Source organism: Opisthocomus hoazin, chromosome 5 (assembly GCF_030867145.1).
Source record: "Opisthocomus hoazin isolate bOpiHoa1 chromosome 5, bOpiHoa1.hap1, whole genome shotgun sequence".
Classification (NCBI taxonomy): Eukaryota; Metazoa; Chordata; class Aves; order Opisthocomiformes; family Opisthocomidae; genus Opisthocomus; species Opisthocomus hoazin.
Genome location: NC_134418.1, coordinates 448630 through 469688, shown reverse-complemented (window position 1 = coordinate 469688; position 21059 = coordinate 448630). Strand labels below are relative to the sequence as shown.

Below are 21059 nucleotides of genomic sequence, written 5' to 3'. Positions count from 1 at the left end.
CATCCTGCTCATCCTGGACAGGCAGAAGCCCCCAGACCCACAAGACAGCCATGACCACGAGGAAGGGCCAGGACCAGGGACTCCCATCCTACAGGAGAGCCACATCCCACAGGGTTGGGTCCTGCCCAGCGCTGCGGGTGCCCTGCTGTGAGCACGCACTGCCAGCTCCTGGAGCTCCTTCCTGATGCGGGGGGAGGCCAAGGGCCGGTGAGCAGCTGGAGAGGTGGATGTGTGCGGAGCTGCTCCGTTTGAGCTCACACAGGACCAGCTACACCAACAGCCGGCAACCGTCCAACAGACAGGGCTGCCTGGAAGGTGGGTATGAGGGTGTGAGAGGGACATGGACCCCAACACTTTTTCCCTGGAGACAAACCATGGTGTGAGCCCAGCAAATGCTTTATTGCCAAGGACAGCACTTCCCTCAGCCACTGGGCAGCAGAGACGGGGGCTGCCTCACTGTGTCCTGTGCCAGGTCAGTCTACATGGACAAGAAGGTCCCAGGTGCCAAGAGCCAGCCCTGGCACCGACTGCCCCACCCAGGGCCACACAGGGGATGGAGAGAGCTGGACAGCCCAGCCTGTGGGACAGGGACGCTCAGCGCCGATGCACTGTGGTGTGCTGGGAGGCCACCAACCCGAATACTGCCAGGCCGGGTGGTCTGCAGCCAGCCTGGGGATGTTGCTGGCTCCCCAGCAAAGGTGGAGGGTGCTCAGCAAGCAGGAACAGTTGAGGGGTGAATGGAGGGGCCCTAATGCCCAAATCTCCCGAGATGGCAGAAACACCAAACTATTGCCCAAGAAGTCTCACAGCCCAGCGCCCTGCACACATCCCAGTGACATCCTGCTCACCCCCAGGCCATGTCCCCCATTGTGTGAACCTGCCCTGCTCCAGGTGCCCCCCTGCTCCCCCTCCCTCAGGCCGAGGCTGCGCAGGACAGCCGGTCCCGTGGCACTGCTTCCCGTGCCTGCACCCAGCGCTGCATGCTCAGAGGAGGCGTCCCAGGAGCTGAGCGCTGGGGGAGCTGCCCCAGGCCACTGGCAGGGCCACTGGCAAGGCGACGAAGCCCAGCTTGCTGTAGAAGCTCAGCTGTTGCCGGTCAGTGGCACTGACCCGGCAAAACACTCCCCGCGACCCTGGAAGGGAGGTGAGAGGTTAGGCCCCTTGCACTGGAAACCCAGCGCTGGGGCTGGTGGCTGGGACCGCCTCTGCAAGGGGGTCAGCCTCTCCACTGCCCTTTGGCTCTGGGTGCTTGCATGATGCCCTGAGACACAGGTCCACATGTCCCCTGGTGCACAGGGAGGGCACGGTGCCTGGGAGCTGGGGCCAGACTGCATCACAGAGGGGATGGGAAGCGTCGGCGAGGGCTACCCCAGCCCCGTGCTCAGAGGTGGGGTGCCAGTGGGGCCGACCCCTGGCTCTCAGGTGGGCAAGGGAGCAGTTGGGATAGGGCTGTGCTGGATCAAGGGGCCTCAGTCCCCCCAGCACGGGGAGGTGACGCTCACCGTTGGCCTTGAGCGCGCTCAGCAGGCAGATGGCCAGGCTGCGGCTGGCCCCAACATCCAGCACACGGGGGGCCGTGCCCAGCTGCACCAGGGAGGGGAAGCGCCGCAGCACGGGCACGGGCACAGCAGGTGGTTCTTCATGGAAGAAGAGCAGTGCTTCTTCCAGGGCATCCTGCAGGCAACAAACACAAGTGAAGGAACCCCCTCCCCCCCCCCAATACCCGCTCCCCTCTGCTCCAGGTGCCCCCTCACCTGTCCCAGAGCTGGAGCACCCGCGCCCAGGTCTCGGGGGTACTTGCACCGCATGGCCGGCAGCCAGCCGTGGTCTCGCTGTTGCAGGAAGCCTTCAGCGCAGAGTGCTCCAGCTGCATAGCCGCACAGACCACCCTCATCCTCCAGCACAAACGTGTACTCGGGGCTTAGGCTCAGGAAGCTGCCCAGCAGCCTGACAGCCAGAGCAGGAGCACTGCTGAGCTGCCGCCCGGAGCCCAGCCTGCCCCAGGGAAAGCTCAGACCAGCCAGCCTCTTCCTTCCCACTCCAGCGGGACAGCACCCCAGGGCCCACCAGACCATCTCTTTGAGAGCCCCCAGCAGAAGCCCACAGCCAAGGGGAGCCACCGCAGCCGCCCTGCGGCCAGGCTGACAGTGGGTCCACCCTATGGTCGCTGCCACGACCCAGCCGGAAACTAGTGCGGGGACTGCCATCCCTGCTCCCTCCAACATGGCGAGGCCAAGACCAGCCGTGGTGCAGGTAGAGCTGGTCCCCACAGGGATGCGAGGAGAGGTCACTGCCTCACGCCACAGCCCTGCATCACCCCACACATGGCCGAACCCGGCACACGCCAGGCAAGAGGGAGCCCCAGAGGGGCCATGTCTCACCTGTCACCGAGGAGATCAGGATGGGCCGCAAGGATCTCTCTGACTGTGGGGTCACAGTCCAAACTCTCCTGGCACATTTGGTAAAGCTCCCCCTGGAAGACCCAGACCCACCTCAGCCCTGGCTCTACCTGCCCTGCCCACTCCCTGCCCCACTGCTGCCCCTCGGCTGCCCGCTGGCCATGCCACAGTCCCTGCTGGAGCAGGGCGTGCCAGCAGCTGCCCGAGTTGGCCATAAAGAGAGACCACAGCCAGGGCGCCCTGGCCAGGGGAAGGTATGGAGCTATGTGCTTCAGCCTTCCCAGGGCTCTGGTGCCTGCACCAAGCGATGCACCGTGCACCACCTTCTGCTGGCCTCTGAGGCTCGTTGCCACAGCACAGTGACACTTCAAAATGCGAAACTGCCATTCCAGCCAGGCACCCCGGAGCAGCAGCTGAGGAAACACCGCTCAGCCCCAGGATGGAGCATGCTCGGAGCAGCCAGAACGGCAGCTAAACCAAAGCTGAAACACAAGTCTCCACAGAGCATGTGCAAAGTGAGACATATCACCATTTCCCGTCTCAGTCAGATTTGAGTTTGCTGCTGCTGACAGGATCAGCACAGAGAACACCTCGATGAAAGCACTGCTTCCCAAAGGAAAGGCTGCCCTGGTTGTTGAAAGCCAAGAGCAGGACAGTGCACTTCTGAGCACCATTCTCAGAACGGGCTGAAATGCTTAGCTGGATTTTTCTCTCAAAATTTCACTGGACATGGACATTCAACTTGTTCAAGTTTAGCCTGATCAGGTGAAATCTGACAGCAGGCAACTGAAAACAAGCTCCTGCAATGGGACTTGCTGGCAGTTGCCGTCTGATACTATAACCTGCTCTCGTGCTTGAATCTCCTCCTCTGTAATTTACAAGTGCTGCAGCTGCGCTTTGCTGGGTGCTGTATTTAGCAAGGATGTGCAGGTGCGTCGGTAGTAGCTGGCTGTGCAGCGTTAGCATTTCCTTTAGCTAGGAGGGGCAGCAGGGCACTCACTGCAGACTGTGTGGTACGTGGGCAACCCAGGGCTCTGCTGGATTTGGCAGCAGTTTAACTCATGTGTCCACCCACCTCCAGATTCTCCTTTTCCCTCCCCATCCCATCGAACTGCTGGGCTGTCAAACAGAGCAGGGGGGCTGGCAGCAAGCAGGTCGCAGCTGACAGAGGCTGCCTCCCCTCCAGTGGGGAATCATCCTGTAAACAGGATGAGCATTTGAAGGGACTGTTTTGGAGATGAACCTCAGCAGGCTCAGACAGCGCCCAGAGCTGCAGACTGATGAAGGCTGCAGGAGGTCGCCATCCAGACTTGTCCTGTTCTGGATCTTTCCTGGCACCTGCTCATGGCCACCGCTGAAGATCAGTGCTGGGGATGCTCTGAAGATCGCCCTCACAACCTGGCGACCCCAGATCTGTGCCAGTTCACCTGTAGCTGTGCCTGCCACTCACTTCTGAGCTGGGTCTCCCTCTCCTGCTGCTGTGCCTGGGCACTCGTCACAGTGATGCAGGTGATGGTCCCTGCTGAGGCTGCTGGCCACAACACCTGCCTTCCAGCGCAGGGGGCCAGCACACTGCTGGACACAGCCCTGGGTGACCTGCCCCAGGCTGGCCTGCTCCGAGCAGGGTCTGGACCTTGGAGGTCCTGTCCTACCTCCACCACCCTGCACTGCAAGCCCAGCCTCAGGGTCAGCAGCAGACAAGCACGTATCTCGTTAGCACATGTACAGCACAGGCCACGCAAAGGTGAGCTCTGGCCTGAGTGGTGTGGGCCACCCCTTTGGGCTGTGGCTCTCACCTGGTCCAGGGGCAGCAGCGGGCGCAGGAGGTACAGCTGGCTGGATGGGAAGAGCGGAGGTGGGTGGTAGAAGAGGTCACAGCTGTTCCCCACAGGCAGAAGTGCCTGGAAGAGATACAGTCATCAAGGAGCAGGTTGTCCTGGCTCCAAACCTGGTCCTGGAGGCAGCAGGAGCAGAGTCCTTCTGAGGCACCCTAAACCCCAGGAACCGCAGCCAAGGCACAGAGGCCTCGGGCAGCTCTGCCTTCGCGAGCCTGCAGCAACCCCATGGCAGGGCCAGGAGCAGCAGCTGGGATCCCAGCTTCCCAATGGCTCCTTCAGCCCCCCTGGATATGGCATGCTCTCACCTGCAGCTCTCCAAAAAGGCCCCCAGGACACGCCCAGGGCTCAGTGGTCCCCTCCAGCGGGATCGGGGCAGTGATGCTCTGGCACCCTGGAAGCAGCAGGAGACAGATACATGAGGTGAACAAAAACCTGCTGGGTCCGGGGAAGATCAGCCTCCGCTGAACAGCAACATCCTGATCCACACTGGTCACAGCTCCAAAGATCTGCCCCCACAGATCTGTCGTGCATCCCGGGCACAGGACCTCGCCCGGGCTCAGGCAGCCAGCCCCATGCATTAGGGTAGCAGCACATCCTCCATAACAGGGCTTGAAGTGGGGGAATGGGGAGAGGTATGATCCTGCCTTCGTGAAACGTGTGCAGTAAAGACACAGCTCCTGGCTACAGCTGGGAAGCTACAGCCTGGCACAGACAGCCGCGCGCTGCTTTGCTGCCCGGCCAGCCAGCTCTGCAGTGCCCAGGGAACCTGCCCTGCATGCAGCTGCTTCCCTGCAGACGTGGTTCAAGGCACATGGCCCCATCCCACACTGGACTTGGAGACCCTCTCAGGCTGTCAGCTGCTAACAGTTCCCCGTTTGTAAGAGGTCACAAGGCCCACAGAGCAACTAGGGAACAAGCAACCAGAGGAACAGGGGCTCCCAAAGTGATGTACAGGCATTCAAACTCCAACCCCACCTCTGTCACTTAGGGCGTTACTGCTCCCATGGATCCCTTTTACCAGAAAGGCCAAGGGGTCCTTGGTGAAGAGCTGCTCTGATGACCGCTCTGTCCCCAGCAGCAGTGCCCCAGCCTGCCTTAGTGTGTCAGGGCGTGCTGGGGTGCCAGCCTTCCTCTGGCCATTCCCGCTCCGCTCAGCAGGCAGGCTGTGGGACAGGGCAGCCCGATGGCAAGTGCTGGCTGCTGCTGTGGGGCTGGCGGTGATGGAGGTGAGCGGCCAGAGCCCCACCACCCAGGCAGGTGAGCCAGGGCAGCACTGATACTTACAGCCAAAGCAGCTTCCCCAGGTGCCCTTGAGGTCAGGGTCACAGAGGAGATGGCCATCTGCAAGGGAGGCGAGGAGGTGAGCATGGGCACAGGTCAGCAGCACGGAAGGTGTTGAGGGGAGGTGCACTTCCAGTTGGACACAGGGACCCCAGACCTCTGGGAGGGGGTCCCAGGCACCTTCACGTCTTTAGGGGGAGAAACAGTGGATGAGCACAGAACAAGCTTCTGATGCCCTGGGTGTGCCACAGCGCCCAAGTGCCCCTGCACTTCAACATGGCTAGATTTGGCTGGGGTGCAAATATATGCTTTGGGGCCACAGGGGTTGGCTCAGGGCTGGCATCTGCCACGTACCCAGCCAGAGGATGAAGGCACTGGTGGCCAGCAGTATGTTGCGGATGTCCCAGAGGTAGGGGTGGAGGTCGTAGAGCAGCGCCTGTCCAGCGGTGCTGACGAAGCGGCTGTGCAGGCGGCATGTCTGAGCGCAGAGCAGCTGGAAGGACTGGGCTCGACCGCGCCAACGCGTGCCCTGCAGGTGGACCGGGCATCAGCTCAACCATGACAGGCACCATCCCACAGCAGCACCCGGACCAGCCTTACCCCACCGGCATCGGGTGCTGTGGCTGGGACTCCCACACTGAGGCTGTTTGCCCGGAGCCACCGAAAGTGCTCCAGGAGCTGCTGCGCCTGTGTCCCATGATGGTAGGGCAAGTAGAAGAGCTCCACCAGCATCCGCACCTCCCCCAGAGTCAGCGGTGCTGCGCGGTTGGACCTGGCCTCTTCGAGGGTCACCAGTGCCACAGGGACAGACCCAGCCTCCTCTGGGGTCACCGGTGCTGTAGGGTTCAACCTGTCCTCCTCTGGGGTCACTGGTGCTGCGGGGCTGGTCCTGGCCTCCTTGGGGGTCAGTGGTACCGTGGGGCCAGACCCAGCCTCCTCCAGGGTCAGCAGGGCCACGGGGCTGGACCCAGCCTCCCCTGGGAGAAATGGTGCCGTGGGGCCAGGGCTAGCATCAACCCCATCAGTGAGCAGAGCTGTGGGCCCAGGGCTGGTGCCAGCCCCAGCAGTGAGCGGTGCCGGGGGACCAGGGCTGGCGCCAGCCCCAGGCCCTGGGGGTGCCTGAGGCATGTCAGCCCTGCTGGCCTTGGGCTGGGTACTGCTGGGGGGTTGGGGGTGGCTGTCACCCCCTGTCCTGGTGTCACTGATGGGTAGGGGAAAGTTGATGTTAGCCCCATTGCTGCAGCACATTGTGGAGCCTGGGCTGTGGCAGGTCTCGGTAGCCACTGGCCTTCCTGCAGACTGGGCACTCCCAGACGTGCTGGGCAGAGCAGAGGAGAGCTCACAGCTCTTGCTACTCCCCATGGTGAGCTGGTTCCTGTCCCCTCTGGGGCTTTGCTGACCGCTGGCAGAGGTCCTGTTCCCACTGCCCTTCTCAGGCTCCGAGGTCACCTTCCTCCTTTCCTCCCCTGGTGCCATGCCACAGGGCTCAGGGCCATGCTGGTCTGCCCCACTGGGAACAGAGTCATAGGGCTGAGGGTTGAGCACGACCTCCTGTTCTCCCGCTGTGCCAGGCTGCAGCCTTGTTCCTCCCTTGAGGCTGATGCTGGGGTGTTCCAGGGTCCTTCCTCCTGGCAGAAAGGAGCAAGAGGGTAGCCCCTCTGGCACCTGCATGGAGACAGCTGCCCATGGGGCAGAACAGCCCTGGGGGCAACCATCTCCGAGCCAGCAGGGACCAGGGAGCTGCCAGGACCATGGGCTTTGCATTGCCCTGTCCTCCAGAGTTCAGGCCTCTGTGGCTGGCGAGGCCACAGGCTTTGCAGAGGCAAACAGTGCCAAACACCAAGCTTGCACCTGGCTGAACCCCCTCTTCCAAAGCCGTAGCATGGCCCAGGCTCCCACGCTGCCAGCTGAGGAGATCGCCTCTGGGATGTGGCCAGGGCAGTAGCACCCATGGGGCAGCACGGTGTGATGGACACCCACGCCTGCCCACCACAACAGACACAGAGCCCACTGCAACACCAGCCAGAGCGCCCCATCCAAATAGGGAGGGCACGGGGCTCCCTCACCCCACCGAGCTTCCAGCAGAGCTGGTCCAGCATGCCAAGGGTAGGGGGTGAGGGATGCTGCATGGTTCATCACCTACCTGGCTCCAAAGCCTGTCGGTTTATCTCGGCCACCCAGTCAAGCAGTGCCAGCTCCAAGGCCTCCTGAGGGCTGTAGCTGCCCTTCCACAGGCCTTGGCTGTCCCCCAGGGCTGCCGTAGTCTCCATCCCTAAGGAACTCGAGCTCATCAGCCTGGGCAGCCTCCCTTTTGCTTGATGGAGCTATCGCATGCCACACTGAGGGCAGGCAGCCTCCTCTGCCCCCCACCCCAAGGAGATGCCCCCAGATGGATGCCATGCCCGGGATGTTGGTTGGTGCCCAGCCAAGTGAGACGCCTCACCCAGGCTGCCATGCAGGAAAGCCTGCAGGGCCATGGCAAAGACGGGCAGCAATGGCCAGGGCCCTGCCCTGGGTGCACAAAACTCACTGCCAGCACAGAGGCCAGGTACCTGCATCATCAGCGTGGGCACAGCTCCCAAGCTCGCTCTGAAACCAGCTGCCAAATGTGTGTATGGGGATGAAGTTGGCCTGGAGTTCACAGTTGGGGTTGAGGAGTAGTCCCCGGAGCCTGGGTACGAGGCCAGGGGCACGACCCATGTAGGGCCCCAGGAAGACGCGTCTGCAGTCGTAGTCATTGGCGTACAGGTTGTCCCAGATGACGGGCTGGCGCCGCAGGACACCCTCCACCTCCTCCAGCAGCGTGGCCGAGAGCTCCTGTGACACCACCTTTGGGCCTGGAGCATCATGGCACAGATGTGTGTGGAGCAGCAGGCAATGCTGTCCATCACGCACACTCACAACCAGGACATGCACAGGTCAGGGCACTGAGCAGGAAGATGAGGGTCAAGTCACCCGTCCCCACCCTCCCCCGCCAGAAGGAGAACAGACCCCCAGCCTGGCCCCCTGCCTGCCTGGCCAGGGTGCACACCCCACAGAGCGGGGCCAGGTGCTCACCCGTCCAGATGACACCGATCCCTGGGAGCAGCTCCTGGCCAAGAGTCAGCAAGTAGCAGGACTGGCTGGGGCTGGGGGAGCACAGAGAGCTGCAGTACTCTGGGGAGAGAGCACAGAGCATCCCTTGAGGGGCAGAGGGACCAGGAGAGGAGAGCCTACCCGGGGTCAATGGAGAGGGGCTGGGAGATGCATGGCACAGGGAGTACAGCATGCATGGCTGCTGAAGCGCCAGCCCATCTGCAGCCTGGTCCTGTGCCAATCCTGACATCTCCGCAGCTCCCGCAGGAGCAAGAGAGGGTGGGGGGGAGCCGTGGAGGGTGTCAGGGCAGTCAGCTCTCAGCAGACCCCAGCCGAAGGGCACCCTTGTCTGCTGCGGGGTGCCAGAGCTGGCAGGCACCGGGCTCCTAGGGGCGGGGAGGCTGGGGCCGCACAGCTGCAGGTGGTACCTGTCGGACAGAAGAGGAAGATGGAGGGTTGGCCCAGCTCCCGGTACACCTCGTTGGCCACAGTGGCCTGAGCCTGCGCCAGGGAGGGGAAGACGTCTCTGTCGGCTTGGCACATGCAGGGGTTGATGTCGTCAAAGAGCAGCGCGAAGGAGTGGCACCCCATGGCAGCCACCTGCAGGCAGGAGCACAGGCTGCTCGGATCCCTGGGCAGCAGAGAGAAGGGAGGCAGCGAGCCCCGGCCAAGCCCCTGCCACCAGGGCCCCTGAAGGGCAGCGGGGGTCTGGAGCCCCCCAGCAGATGGGACGGGACGAGCAGCCCCACCACGGCCCCCCGCCTGCCCCCGCCTTGCTCCGAGCCCCGGCCGTGTTTGCCGTGGGCCAGGAGCCCTCCCAAGCCGGCGTCCGTGCTGCGGTGGCCCGAAGCCCGCTCCCCTGTGCCGCTGTCGGGAAGCCCCGTTCGCTGCATCCATCCCCCGCCCGGCAGGAGCGGAGGCCGGGAGAGCCCCGGCAGAGCCCGGCAGAGCCGTGGCAAAGCCCCGGCAGAGCCCGCCAGAGCCGCGGGAGCAGCCGCGCCACAAGGCCGGGCATGGGCTCCCTGCGCCGGCGGGCCGGAGGGGCGGGCAGGGGTCGGCCGGAGGGGCGGCCGAGGAGCGAGGGGGGCCGGAGGGAGGGCCGGGGGGCGGGCGGGGAGGGGCCGGAGGGGCGGCCGGGGGGCAGGGGGAGGCGGAGGGGCGGCCGGGGGGCGGGGGGGGGCGGAGGGGCGGCCGTCCGCCGAGCAAACCCTCCGGGGCACCGGGGCTCAGCGCCGGCCTCTGGGGCTGCCCAGCAGGCTCCGGGGCTTGGCCTGTCCCTCCCCTGCCCCCAGCGCTGCCCGCCACAGGCAGGCATCCGCGGAGTCCTCGGCGCCGTCACCGTGACAGGGACAGCGCGTCTGCCACCGCGCGCCCCGCAGAGCCGCTCCCTGATGCTCAGCCGCAGGAGGGTTTACAGCCCCGCACCAGCCTTTGGGGTGGGCATGGGGCCCACGCACCAGCACGCGTGCCCCTCGCCGGGCAGCAGTGGGATGAAGGAATGGCCCACGGTACCTGCCTGAGTTTTTGCTGCAGCAGGAGCCGATCTCCACCACTTGAAAACACTATGTCCTGGCCAGCAGAAATGGCAAAAACAAACTCCACACCCTGCTCTTGGGCAGCTTCGATGAGAGACCGCATACAGGCTGGGGACAAAGCAGAGGGAGTGCTGTGAGTGCACAGGACGGAGGGACACAAGGGATGGAGGGAGAGGGAACTGCAGTGGCCCGAAAGGAAGGAGCTGCGGGCATCAGGAGGCATGAGAGAGCATCTGGTGGGGAGAGGCCATGGGGAGACAGTTTCCAGTCCCTTGGGACACAGAGGACTCTCTGCAAGGGTCTGTGGGCCCTGGCACATTGGAGCATATCACTGGAGACCCACGTGGGGAGCTCCCCATGCTGGGTGGGTTCCTAGGTCATTCCATGTGATGGGCAGGGTCTGGGGACCTCCTTGCAATAGGCAAGGCCTGTGGGGCTCCCTGCAATGGGCAAGTTCCTGGCAGGAAGAGTGGTGACAGCCAGCCTGACCCTGGCTGAGACGCAGACCATACCTTACCCTCGAGGACCCAGGACGCCTGCTGCCCACCCATGTTGGGTCCCAGCAGAGCCGCTACCTGCCTCATGCTCTGTGTAGGGCTCTCGCCAGAGCAGCCGGTGCTTCAGCTCGTCCTTGGGCGCGTACACGTAGCAGTTCAGGCCCCAGCGTCTCAGCCTGTGCAGCAAAGACAAGGGGTCACCCGAGGCTCCAGACGGGCTCTTTGCAAAGCAGCACCTGGGCCGGTGCCAGCCCATGATACCAAGGGCTCCTTGGCACACAGTGCCCTCTCCTTCCCCAGAGCTGCACCGTGTCCTTCAGGCTTCCAGCCTCTGCTCGCACAGAGCCCCCCAGACTGTGGGGCCACAGCTCTTCCCCTGCACAGGGAGCCCTGCCCTGCATACTTTCGATAGCCACAGGCAGACATCAATGTCACCCAGTGCTCCCAGTGCTGAGCCTAATGATTTGTGTTGCTTAGCGACCTTCAGAAAGATAGTGTGCATCTGGACGAGAAAGTCTTGGAGACCAGCAGGACGTTGCCTCCTGGGAGATGGGTTAACATCCTTGCTGCAGAAAAAGCACATGGGAGGAACCAGCTTAGCCTAAACAGCCTGTTTCAAACACGTGACAAACTCCTGTGATGATGAAAAGCTCAATGTCGTGGGCAAGGAGTGGAGGAGGGGTGAATGGCCAGAGTAGCTTCAGCAGGAGGAAGCGGGATCCTTAGGGGAGACAGAGAAAAAAATGGCCAAGGAGACAGAGGATGGGGCTAGAGCGATGGAGGGAGAATCCCAGCAGTCTGCTGCTCCACACAGCCCCCGAGGGTGCAGGTGGCCCCAGCCCTGGAGTCCATCTGTGGGGCTCCATCAGGCCAAACCAACCCCATGGCTTTGCAGCAGCTCCTTCAGGGCTTGCAGTGAGACCTGTGGAAGCACTTAGCATCTTGTGTAAGCATGTTCGGGGTGGGTTTCTCCTCCCTTTCTCTTCAGCTGTGCTTCTAATTGTGTAATCAAGAACCAAACTTGTTTGCAGCCCACACACACAGGCTGCAAGGTTGCCTGTTGTGACAAGTGACTCCAGATGAAGCAGATAGGTACAAGCTAGTTGCGCCTCTGCTGTGAGAGGTCTTTGTGGAGCAGGATCAGCAGAGACACCCTGGAGTGCTGGCACCTCACTGCTCCCCCAAGATCAGTGTCCAGGAGCAGAGCGCCATGCACAGTCAAGCCTGGGGCACTCATCCCGGGGTACCTCTCTGGGAACCACACACATCCGGGGACTGCGGACCCTCCCATATCATTCCCTTGAAAAGCCATGTCCTATCTGCAGGCTGGCCTGGCTCCACCAACAGTTCCTATACATCTTCTGCACCATTCCCAGATCATACTCTGATCACTTGAACAGGTCAAGACCTTCACAGCTATCGTGCTACAATGGTTCTTGCAGCTACTGGGTCTCACTGGGGCTCTTTTGCACTCTTGCATTTTTACCTCTCTCCTCCAGTGAGACACTAGCACAGGACACAGCGCTCCAGCCCCAGTCTGCCCTGGGTACGGGGGCTGCAGCCTCCTCACAAGTGCCAGGCTGTCCCTTGCCTGCCCTGGTCTCCCTTTCCCCACACTGCGGCCAATTCCTTATAAATCAACAGTAACATGCATTACTTACATACTTGCCCCCTTCTGTGGTTATGATGGAAAGCTGTACCAGCTTTTTCACTCCTCAGCCAAGCACAGCCAGAGGCTTACAGGCTGGAGGCACCCGATCGCCCTCCTGCCTGTCCAGCACCAGCGCAGGGGTGTACGCGTGAGGACCCAAATCCCAGCCAAGCTGCTCCTCCAGCTGCAGAGCCCCAGGACACATCTGGATGGCTCAGGCACTGCTTCAGCAGCGCACAAGTCCTGCACAGCTGCTCCCCGCACGGAGACAGAGGCAGCATGAGGCAGAGGAGTCCCCTCCCGCGCGCCTACACCCAGGCACTCCACTGTCTAACAGGTTCACGCTAATGTTGATCCACAGACATCAAAAGGCCTGTCAGAGCAACTCTTTGCGACTGCAAGATTTTTGCCAAGCCCTGCAGGTGGAAAGCCCCAGAGTGCTGAAAACTGTAGGTACTGAAGCAGAGCTTTGGCAGGGCGGGAAGCAGAGCTGGGCGAGAGCGAACCCGTGGCAGGATGCTGGGCCTGTGCAGTCTACAGGTTGCAAAGACCAAGTGAGTGGAGAATAAAGGAGGAAATACAGCACTCGGAGTGATTTGAACTGGCTGTTAAGCTGGGCTTCAGCAAGCAGTATACTTCTTAAAACAGTCAATCATAAAGTCCTACCTATGTAAAAGCATACAGAAGATACGATGTCTGACATAACATAACGAGCAATTAGTTCACCATGAGTGTCCTCTGCAATGCCACTGGTAACTCAGTGTAACAGAGAGCCCCAGACGAATCACTGCAAAGTGCCGGCAGGACTGGGGAGATTCGGTGATCTCTGTGTTGGCTGCAGATGCTGCCAGAGAAGTGGCCATGGTGTGGGAAGGATGCTGATAAACTAGAGCAAGTCTGTCAAGGAGCCACACACACAGACACAGGTGGAAAGCCTGTGAGCAGCAGAATCCTGAAGCCCAATCTACTCAGCTCCCCAGGAGAAAGCCTCAGCCCACCAGTGCTCCCGAGGAGAGAAAAGCCACACCTGGCAGTCAGGGACACGGCAGGCTCCAGGGGTGACTCATGGGGACACACATTTGGGCACGGCGGGAGAGGAAAGCTCTTCAGCTCTCCAGATGCTCCACTGCAGTTGGAGCTGAAGGGAAGCAGGTCTGAGAGAAGGCCTGCCTGCTTCAGGAGATCAGACTGCACCGTCAGAAAGCTCTTGCTGGCCGCAAAAAGCACAAATTCCAGCCAGAATCTCCCCAGCAATCCAAGACTCACTGGAAATTATCAGTATGGGGCAGACACCTCCCTAGACAGCTCTTCTGGCACTCCTGTATGAAAGCCATCTGATATATTAATTTTTATTTATCCTCCTTAGCAGATGGTGTTTTACATTTTCCCACGATGAACAGACCGGGAAGCACTTCATGTACTACATGATGCAAGTGCCTCATCTTGTCTCTTTCCAGAGAAGAAAAACACTGATGAAAATACCACTCGTGTAAACATGTGAACACACATCCCAGTCCAGTACCAGACAGGGCCATCGTTAGACCTTCTCATTCCTAATATACTTTAAAAGATCACATCTTGTTTTCCTTCCTGCATGTTTCCCCCAGATTTTCTAAGCCACATTTTTCTGTATCTGCATTTGTGCTCCCTGCACTGTGGTCCTTACTCACACTTGTGACAGCCCACACTGTCACCACATGCTCTCACAGCATGCGCGGCACAATTCCCACACAGCGCATGACTGCCAGTGCCATCCCCAGCACTGGTCACCAGCACACGGCCCTGCTGTCTCTGGCCCACTGCCTGGCCATCACCAGTGCACTGCCCATGCTGCCACCAGCACGCTGCCCGTGCTGTGACCGGCATGCTCTCCGCACCACCCCAGTGTGCTTCCCATGCCATCACCAGGGCAGCAGCCACACTGGCTGGTGTGCTGCCTAGCCCATGACTACCGTGCTGCCCATGCCGGGTGCTCTACGGGATGCTTTGGACGCTCCCAATCTGTCCGTGGCAGGTCCTGCCAGTGCAGCTCATGCCACTGATGTCCAGTGCATGGGCACCACCTGCCAGGAGAAGGCACACCAGGCAGGGATGGCAGCCTCAGGCTAAAGTGGCCACCCGTGCCCACGGTGCAATGACACGGGCTTGCTGTGCCTCTGTTTCCCCAATGATTAGCCCGGCTCCAGTGAGGCCAGGCTGGAAGCACCCACCCGGTGCCTTTGCTGGGAGCGCAGGGTGGCGGGGACTGTGGCTGCAGGCAGGGCGAGCCAGCCTCTCGCTGTGGGTGGCAGGGGCCATGCAGCGTGCCGTCCTGGGGCTGCTGCCGCAGGGCACTGCCCACTTGGGCATGAGGCAATGGGCGCTCATCCTGCCAGGTCAGCACCCGAGGTCAGCTTCCAGACTGCTGAACACCCTCACGTTCTCTCTCACAGGGATCTGACTTCCCATTTCCAGCACCAGCCCTTCCGCCTGCTCCCTGACACCCCTCCTGCACACGGGCTGCCATAGCTGACCCACACCATGCTGCAGCCAGGGCAAGGCAGCTTTTCTGGTGCCTCCAGAGGCAGCACTGTCAGTCTCAAGCAGCCCCCGCGCTCTTCTCCAAACCCTTCCAAGCTGCCATCGTTCCTCCCATGGTGCAGACAGCAGGGTCCGACCCTGGCCCGCTGGCAGGGGTCTCACCCTCCCTGGAGCACCCGTGTCAGCACACAGGGTGGGTGCCCACTCAGCCCCTTTTGGGCCCCATCACCAGGCCCCATCCCCTTGGGGTGCCAGCCCTGGCCCAGGCCCCCCAGATGAGCACATATGGCTGCAGCTGGGCTGTGGCAGAGTCTCAGTACCATCTGCCAGCACGGGGCAGCACAGCCCACATTGGCCAGGGTGTCCTCGGGCTGGAGTCCTTCCCCGGGGCGCACCCGGGCTGCAAGGGTGCTGGGACAGAGGGGGCACTGGGAGAAGCCTGAGCCCCCTTTGCTGCCATCACCCCGGTGTCCCAAAGGCAGCCCAGTCCCAGGAGACTCCCTTCAGCACGTTGTCCGCACTCTTCCTGCCTCTGCAACACGCTGACTTCCACCTTGTCACTCTGCCACAGGCTACTACGCTCAGAAAGGAAAATTCTGGGTACTTGCCATTGAAAGAGAAGTTTCCTCTGTTCCACAGACCATGGCCTCCCATAGAAACCTGTAAAAGGGGAAAAAAACAACTAAAAAAAACCCAGAGTCTCTCTTTGTACCATCCCTAGGTGGCTGCTCTCAAAGTCAGAGATCCACCAGTTGTTCACCCCTGGGTACCTCAAATGTCTGTTATCCTGCTATGATCTTGCTGGGCATTGGTATTCAAGCAAGTGGATATAATGTCTATGCTTCCATCTTTCTCAGAAAGAGGCAGCTGGGAAGAATTGCACAAGGTAACAATTAACCTGGGAGGAGGAATTTGCACAGTAAAAACCAAGCCTAGAGGAGACAGCTGAGTGCTGGCTAGGTTATAAGGCACTCTAGCACGATTTTAGGGTGCACCAAAGCACAGAGCTATTGTACATCCATCCTAAAGTTTTCTGCCTGGTGATTTTCTTCTTTACAGACACCAACTCTGTGTCTCTTTGCATCTGTGTCTGTGTAGTGTCAGGGTATGTCAAGCAAAGCATCATCACTCCTGTATGGGCTACAAAAGCTGCGCTCTCTGTCTTTAACCACTGCACAACTCGAACTGCACCAAAATTGCACTGACACAGCTCTCCCCTACACCCGCAGGGCAGGGCTTTGAGGCAGCATCCCTGTCCCATGGCAAGCTGTTCAGATTAGGAACACACAACCAGCCTGCAGGGATGCCCACGGGTGCTAGGACTGTGACTCCATATGACATTTCACAGACATCTTGTCTGTCCCCCACTGGAAAACACCAGCCCCATAAGCTTGCAAAGGGAAAATCTAGAGAGGGTAGGCACACCTGTGAACAACCTTCCCAGCTGCCTGCTAACAAAGACACTTGTCAATGAGCACCAAGGCTGGCCACAAGGACATTGCCCTTCCAGAAGGTTCACATAAACAAAAACAAATGCAGGAACTACAGATCCGGAGTCAGCAAATTCCCAGGCGTTTCTTAACATTTCCACTTCTGCTGCTTGCAGGCTTTAGGTGGTTGCTGGGCACCAGTGTCTGACACAAGCTTGAGGCTGCAGCACCATAGCAGCTGATAGTCTGCCCTGTGCTCTGCACGCCAGGGAACCAGTCTGGGACTGGATATAGCGAGCAGGGGCACTACTGGACATGCAGCACCCATTCCCCTGTTGGGACTGCTTTCAAGGAAGGGCCCTTCCTATTTCTGCATGTAGGAAGACCTAAGAGGTACAGAGTTGTCTGCAAAGCCAGCGAGAAAGAATACCAGGTGGAAAGCAAGCCAGTTCACTTGAGGGACAATGGGATAATAGGCAGGTAAACAGGTTTGGAGAGTTGCAGATTTGATAGCTTCTTAAGGAGGAGGTTAAGGGGAACCTGTAAATATTCCAGCACAGACCTGAAATTTAGCAAGAGAAGGATCTTCAGTCACTTCAAGACTCTGCAAGTTCTGGCAGCTGCAATGTGAATTCTCACAGAAAATACATTATATCTTGAACAGTGACGGCAATCAGCCAACAAGGCAGCTTACTATTTTTGGATGGGCTCTGCATTATGGGCAACTTTTAAATCAGTTGATGCACTTTCTAGCAGGCAGAGGCAACCGGAGCAGATATTCAGGGAAGTGAATGCATCCACTGAACTAGGCGGTGCACAAGGGCAGATCGCAATGACTCTGTTAGTCTGGCAGAAAGGATGAGCTCTCAGCATCTGGCACAAGGCCAGCATTGCCCAGAAAAGCACCTGCATTTCCCCAAAGCACCCGAGTGCACTGGAGCTGATTTGCCTGGCAGGGGACCCCGAGGCCCTGCTCCCTTTGGCAGGAGCCCACCCTGCAGCCCTCAACACCAACCTTGGGCAATGGTGTGGTAGGTTGAGCCACAGGACACACTGAACGTTATCTTCTTTGCAGGTAGATCTTCTACCTGCTTGAACACCTACATGGTTGTTCCATCTATTTTGAAATAAACTGAATTTGCCTTGGTAGCCACCCCCCACCATGCACAGGGCCAAATGTGTGGCCACTCAAGGATCCTAGCAAACATTTCACATTTCACCCAAAGAAAGTATATCCATGATAAATTGATCTTCCATTTCCCAGTCTACAGGAAATCCTGCTCAGCTCCCAGTGAGGGCCCAGGCGTTCCTGTACAGCACCTGCCTGCAAGTACCTCACTCACACTTTCTGTGAACTGGCACTGCCTTACAAGTATGACACTCACCCCCTACACATGCTCTGTCAACAGCAGCTCTGTTGAAAATGCCATCCTAGTGTATTTTGCCCAGTAAACTGGCTTAAATTGTACCAGCAAAATCCTGTCTGGACCTGTGGTTGCATCTCCAAAGGAGTGATGTTGGTGCTCTGCTTTTCTGAAGACAGATGAGCCCTGTTGAGTGATGTTGTGTGTTTGTAGAGGACTAGATCAGTAGACTAGATGTAGTAGACTAGATGTAGAGGACTAGATCAGTAACCCACCAACACCATCACCTGCCAAACTCTGGGCCACCTGGGATGTCCCTCAGCAATTTCTTCACAACCTTTAGCAAAGTCCTGATGAACACATTGGGAAGCGAAGTCTCTAGGCCTCAACGGTCTCCTCCTCTGTCCTGGGTGCAGATCACCCAGAGGCGTCAGTCCATCTGTACTCTCCGGCTGCTGCTAGCAATGTCCAGGCTGTCAGCAGTGAGCAGAGGGCTCTGTGTAGGGCACACCACTCCTGGCCCTGCTACAGCTGTACCCTGCTCAGCAGCCTGCCCACTGCAGCACTGTCCTGTGCTCCCTGCCAGGGCCTGTGCTGCCAGGGTGAGGGATGCCTTTCCTTCCCCACTTGTAAGGGACCTTGTCCTCCTGGAGTGGCCCTGCTGGCAGCATCTGTGTCCTTCTCTGTCCCAGGTCAGCTTTCCTACATCAATGATTTGTGTCTGACTCATATTTCTGTTTACTATCAACTTCTTCATCCCTGCACTTTCTATTTATTTTGCATTTACTTGCATGGTGCTTTTGCTTCTTCCCATGCAAAGTGGTGGGCTTCAGTGGTGTACTGTGCTGCCAGTAAAAGTGGAGATGCTTCTGCCTGGTGGGTGCAAGGGCTGGCCTGGCTCCAGAGGTGCCGTGCTGCCGAATCAAGAGCTGGGGGCCGACGGGGCAGAAGGACAGGGCTGAGCCGGACAGAGCTGCCAGAGAGACCAGGACCTTCGCGGACAGCCCTGGGCACGGCCCAAGGCAGCGTCGCGCTGCGGGCAGGGAGGCAGGAGGGGCACACGCCGGGACCCTGGCCCCGGGCGAACACCGCAGAGTGCCGGAGCCACGAGCAGCGGCTGCCCGTGCCCCGCTGCGGGGGCGGGAGGGTCGGCGGGGCTGTAGGGGAGGCGGGGTGCAGCAGTGCTCTGGGGAAGAGCGGGGAACGTCAGCGTGGGGTGCTGGTCCCGCACCCCGGGACAGAGACAGGGCGCTGCGCAGGGGCCCGCATCCCTGACTCCCCACCACCGCGGATCCCGGGTGTGGCTCAGGTCCCGGCAGCCCCTCCCGGGCCCTGCTCGCTCTGGGTGGGCCTGGCCAGCGCCTGCAACACCCGGGCGGGGCACCGGCCCCAGCCGCGGCCCCGGGGGGAACCTACCTTCCACCACGCCGCAGAGGAAGCGCGGCCGCCCCGCCATCCCCGTGCAGCAGCGGCCCTGCCGGTGCTGGGGCGGGCGGGAGCGTGCAGGGGGACGGAGGAGTGGGCGGGGGACGCACGGAGAGGTGGAGGGATGCAAGGAGGGATGCGCGGAGGCACGGAGGGATGCAAGGAGGGATGCAAGGAGGGATGCGCGGAGGGATGCAAGGAGAGATAGAGGGGTGCGCGGAGGCACGGAGGGATGCAAGGAGGGATGCGCGGAGAGATAGAGGGGTGCGCGCAGGGACGGAGCGGTGCGCGGAGGGACGACCCCACCGCCTCCGCTCCCCGCCCCCCGCGGAGACGCGCCCGCCGCAGCGCAGGGGGCGGCCCCGGCGGGTGGGGCCGCGGCGAGGGGCGGGGCGGGGCGGGGCAGGGCGGGGGACGCCGCGGAGCCCCCGGTCAGAACCGCCCCGCGCGTCCCCGCGGTCGGCCCGAAGGAGCCGCCCGGGCCCGTCTGCTGGAGCCGGGCCGCGGCCCGGGGTGCGCCCGCGCAGCCCTTCGGCAGCCCCGCCGGGCCAGAGCCCCCGCCGCCCCGGTGCAGCGCCCGGTCCCGACCCACAGCGCGCTGCCCAGCGCCGGCCCGCGCTCCCGGCGTCCCGGGCGCTGCCGCCGCCGCTCGCTCGCACCGGGGCCCGGCCTGGCGCCCGCGCCAGCCCCGCGCACCGTGTTCCCCGGCCTCCCCGGCTGCCGGTGTTCTCCCAGCGCAGGCCGTTGTTTCTCTTGCCTTCGCAGCCTCCCGGGACCCAGCAGCCCCGGGCCCCGGAGCTGTTCCCGGTTCGGGTGTCATTATCCCCTTGCACTCATCACCAAGCCGGCGCCTTCCCCGCCGGCACGCTCGTGCCGGGCCCAGGGTGTGAGATAAGAACTGCTTCACCCGCTTGCATGTGCCAGGCTGCCGTTTGCCTGCTGTCACATTGGTCTGACCTGTTGACACATGTTTGGCTCGTGATCCTCTCCATCCCACAGGTTCTGGTTTGCAGAAGCGCTGCCACGTCATTAGTTCCCTGTCCTGCAGCTGCACAGTCGCTGGTACCTGACCACATGCAAGACTGTGTGTTTGACGTCACTGAATTGCTCTGCTCTTTTCCTGACTGCTTTTCCTGTTTGTCAGTCTCATTGTAAGTTGGACCTGTGTTCTGCAGCATCCCTTGCAGCCTTCCCAAGCCAAATGGCATCATAACCCAGAGAGCAAGTACACAACTTTGTCACCATGCAAGAATGAGGGATGGAGCCAGGAGAGAGCAGAGGTGTGCTTCTCCTGCAGCGAGGCACTGCCAAGTGCCATCCCAGCAGCTGTCACCACCTGCAGGCGTTTCATCTAACCCACAGGCATGGGCTTGCACAGGAGAAATGGGCATCAGAGGCCTAGAAAAATCAGCATCTGTAGCATCTCCCTCTTCCCTTTGCAAGTTAATGTAGTTCTAGGAAGCCAAGTCACAGTGTCTGGGCCATCAAAGCAGCAAGGAGCCCAGGAGTGACTGACCAGCAGTGACCTGGCATGGAAGAGGCCAACAGAGTGCACTGCAGGTTAGTGAGGTCTGCCCAAAGCTCACCAGTACGGCATGGAGGAGGCTGCACAAAGCAAGAAGAGCCTAGAGCACTTAAAGCCTCAGCCGCTGAACAGTGGTCTCATAACCAGGTTCACATATAGCAACAAAAACTGGATGCAGGGTGCAGGACAGACAGTGACGCTGTGGGAGAGCCAGCTGGGCCCTACCAGGCTGGGTTATTGATGTGCAGGGAGCAACTGCTGGGACTTGCTGGGCACAAGCCATGCTCATGCTTGCTCTTTGCCTCATGGCCTGCCCCAGCCCCAGCTGAGTTCTGCTGCTGGGGAATGCCAAGTTCAAGCCTGGCCCTGGAGAAGGCTGTTGGGGCAGACTGGAGCGGCCAGCCATGGCAGGGACAGTGCTGGGAGCTGCCCAGTGCCCCTGGAGCGGCCTCTGTGCCCAGGGACACAGCAAGGTTGCCAATGTGGATGACATTACTCTGTTCACAAACACTGTCAGAG

The 21059-nt window shown here is 60.7% G+C and overlaps 1 protein-coding gene across 5 annotated transcripts; it reads right to left on the bottom strand.

The window, feature by feature from the left end:
- Nucleotides 1–380: 380 nt before the first annotated feature.
- LOC104327018 (protein O-GlcNAcase-like) lies at nucleotides 381–19357 on the bottom strand. Of its 5 annotated transcripts, none has more exons than XM_075420170.1 (17): nucleotides 19007–19357; nucleotides 15405–15456; nucleotides 10704–10801; nucleotides 10106–10236; nucleotides 9022–9193; nucleotides 8576–8674; nucleotides 8071–8355; nucleotides 7662–7790; nucleotides 6119–7146; nucleotides 5873–6047; nucleotides 5522–5578; nucleotides 4543–4628; nucleotides 4196–4300; nucleotides 2382–2473; nucleotides 1755–1947; nucleotides 1503–1674; nucleotides 381–1133 (listed from the first exon to the last, which is right to left on the bottom strand). In XM_075420170.1, exons 1-17 carry the CDS (start codon nucleotides 19044–19046, stop codon nucleotides 985–987), a joined length of 3063 nt encoding a protein of 1020 aa, XP_075276285.1. In that variant the 5' UTR covers nucleotides 19047–19357; the 3' UTR covers nucleotides 381–984. The 5 variants fall into 5 exon arrangements, with proteins under 5 accessions (XP_075276285.1, XP_075276287.1, XP_075276289.1 ...); XM_075420172.1 differs by having other exon boundaries at nucleotides 6119–7143; XM_075420174.1 differs by lacking the exons at nucleotides 15405–15456; nucleotides 19007–19357 and having other exon boundaries at nucleotides 10708–10790.
- Between the last annotated feature and the right edge of the window lie 1702 nt (nucleotides 19358–21059).

Coding starts and splice junctions, on each gene's coding strand:
- LOC104327018 (XM_075420170.1), bottom strand. CDS start 19,046: ATGGCGGGGCGGCCGCGCTTCCTCTGCGGCGTGGTGGAAG. Junction 10,802..15,404: donor AGGAAACTTCTCTTTCAATG/GCAAGTACCCAG, acceptor TTTGCTGCACAG/GCTGAGACGCTGGGGCCTGA. Junction 10,237..10,703: donor CTACACAGAGCATGAGGCAG/GTAGCGGCTCTG, acceptor CTTTGTCCCCAG/CCTGTATGCGGTCTCTCATC.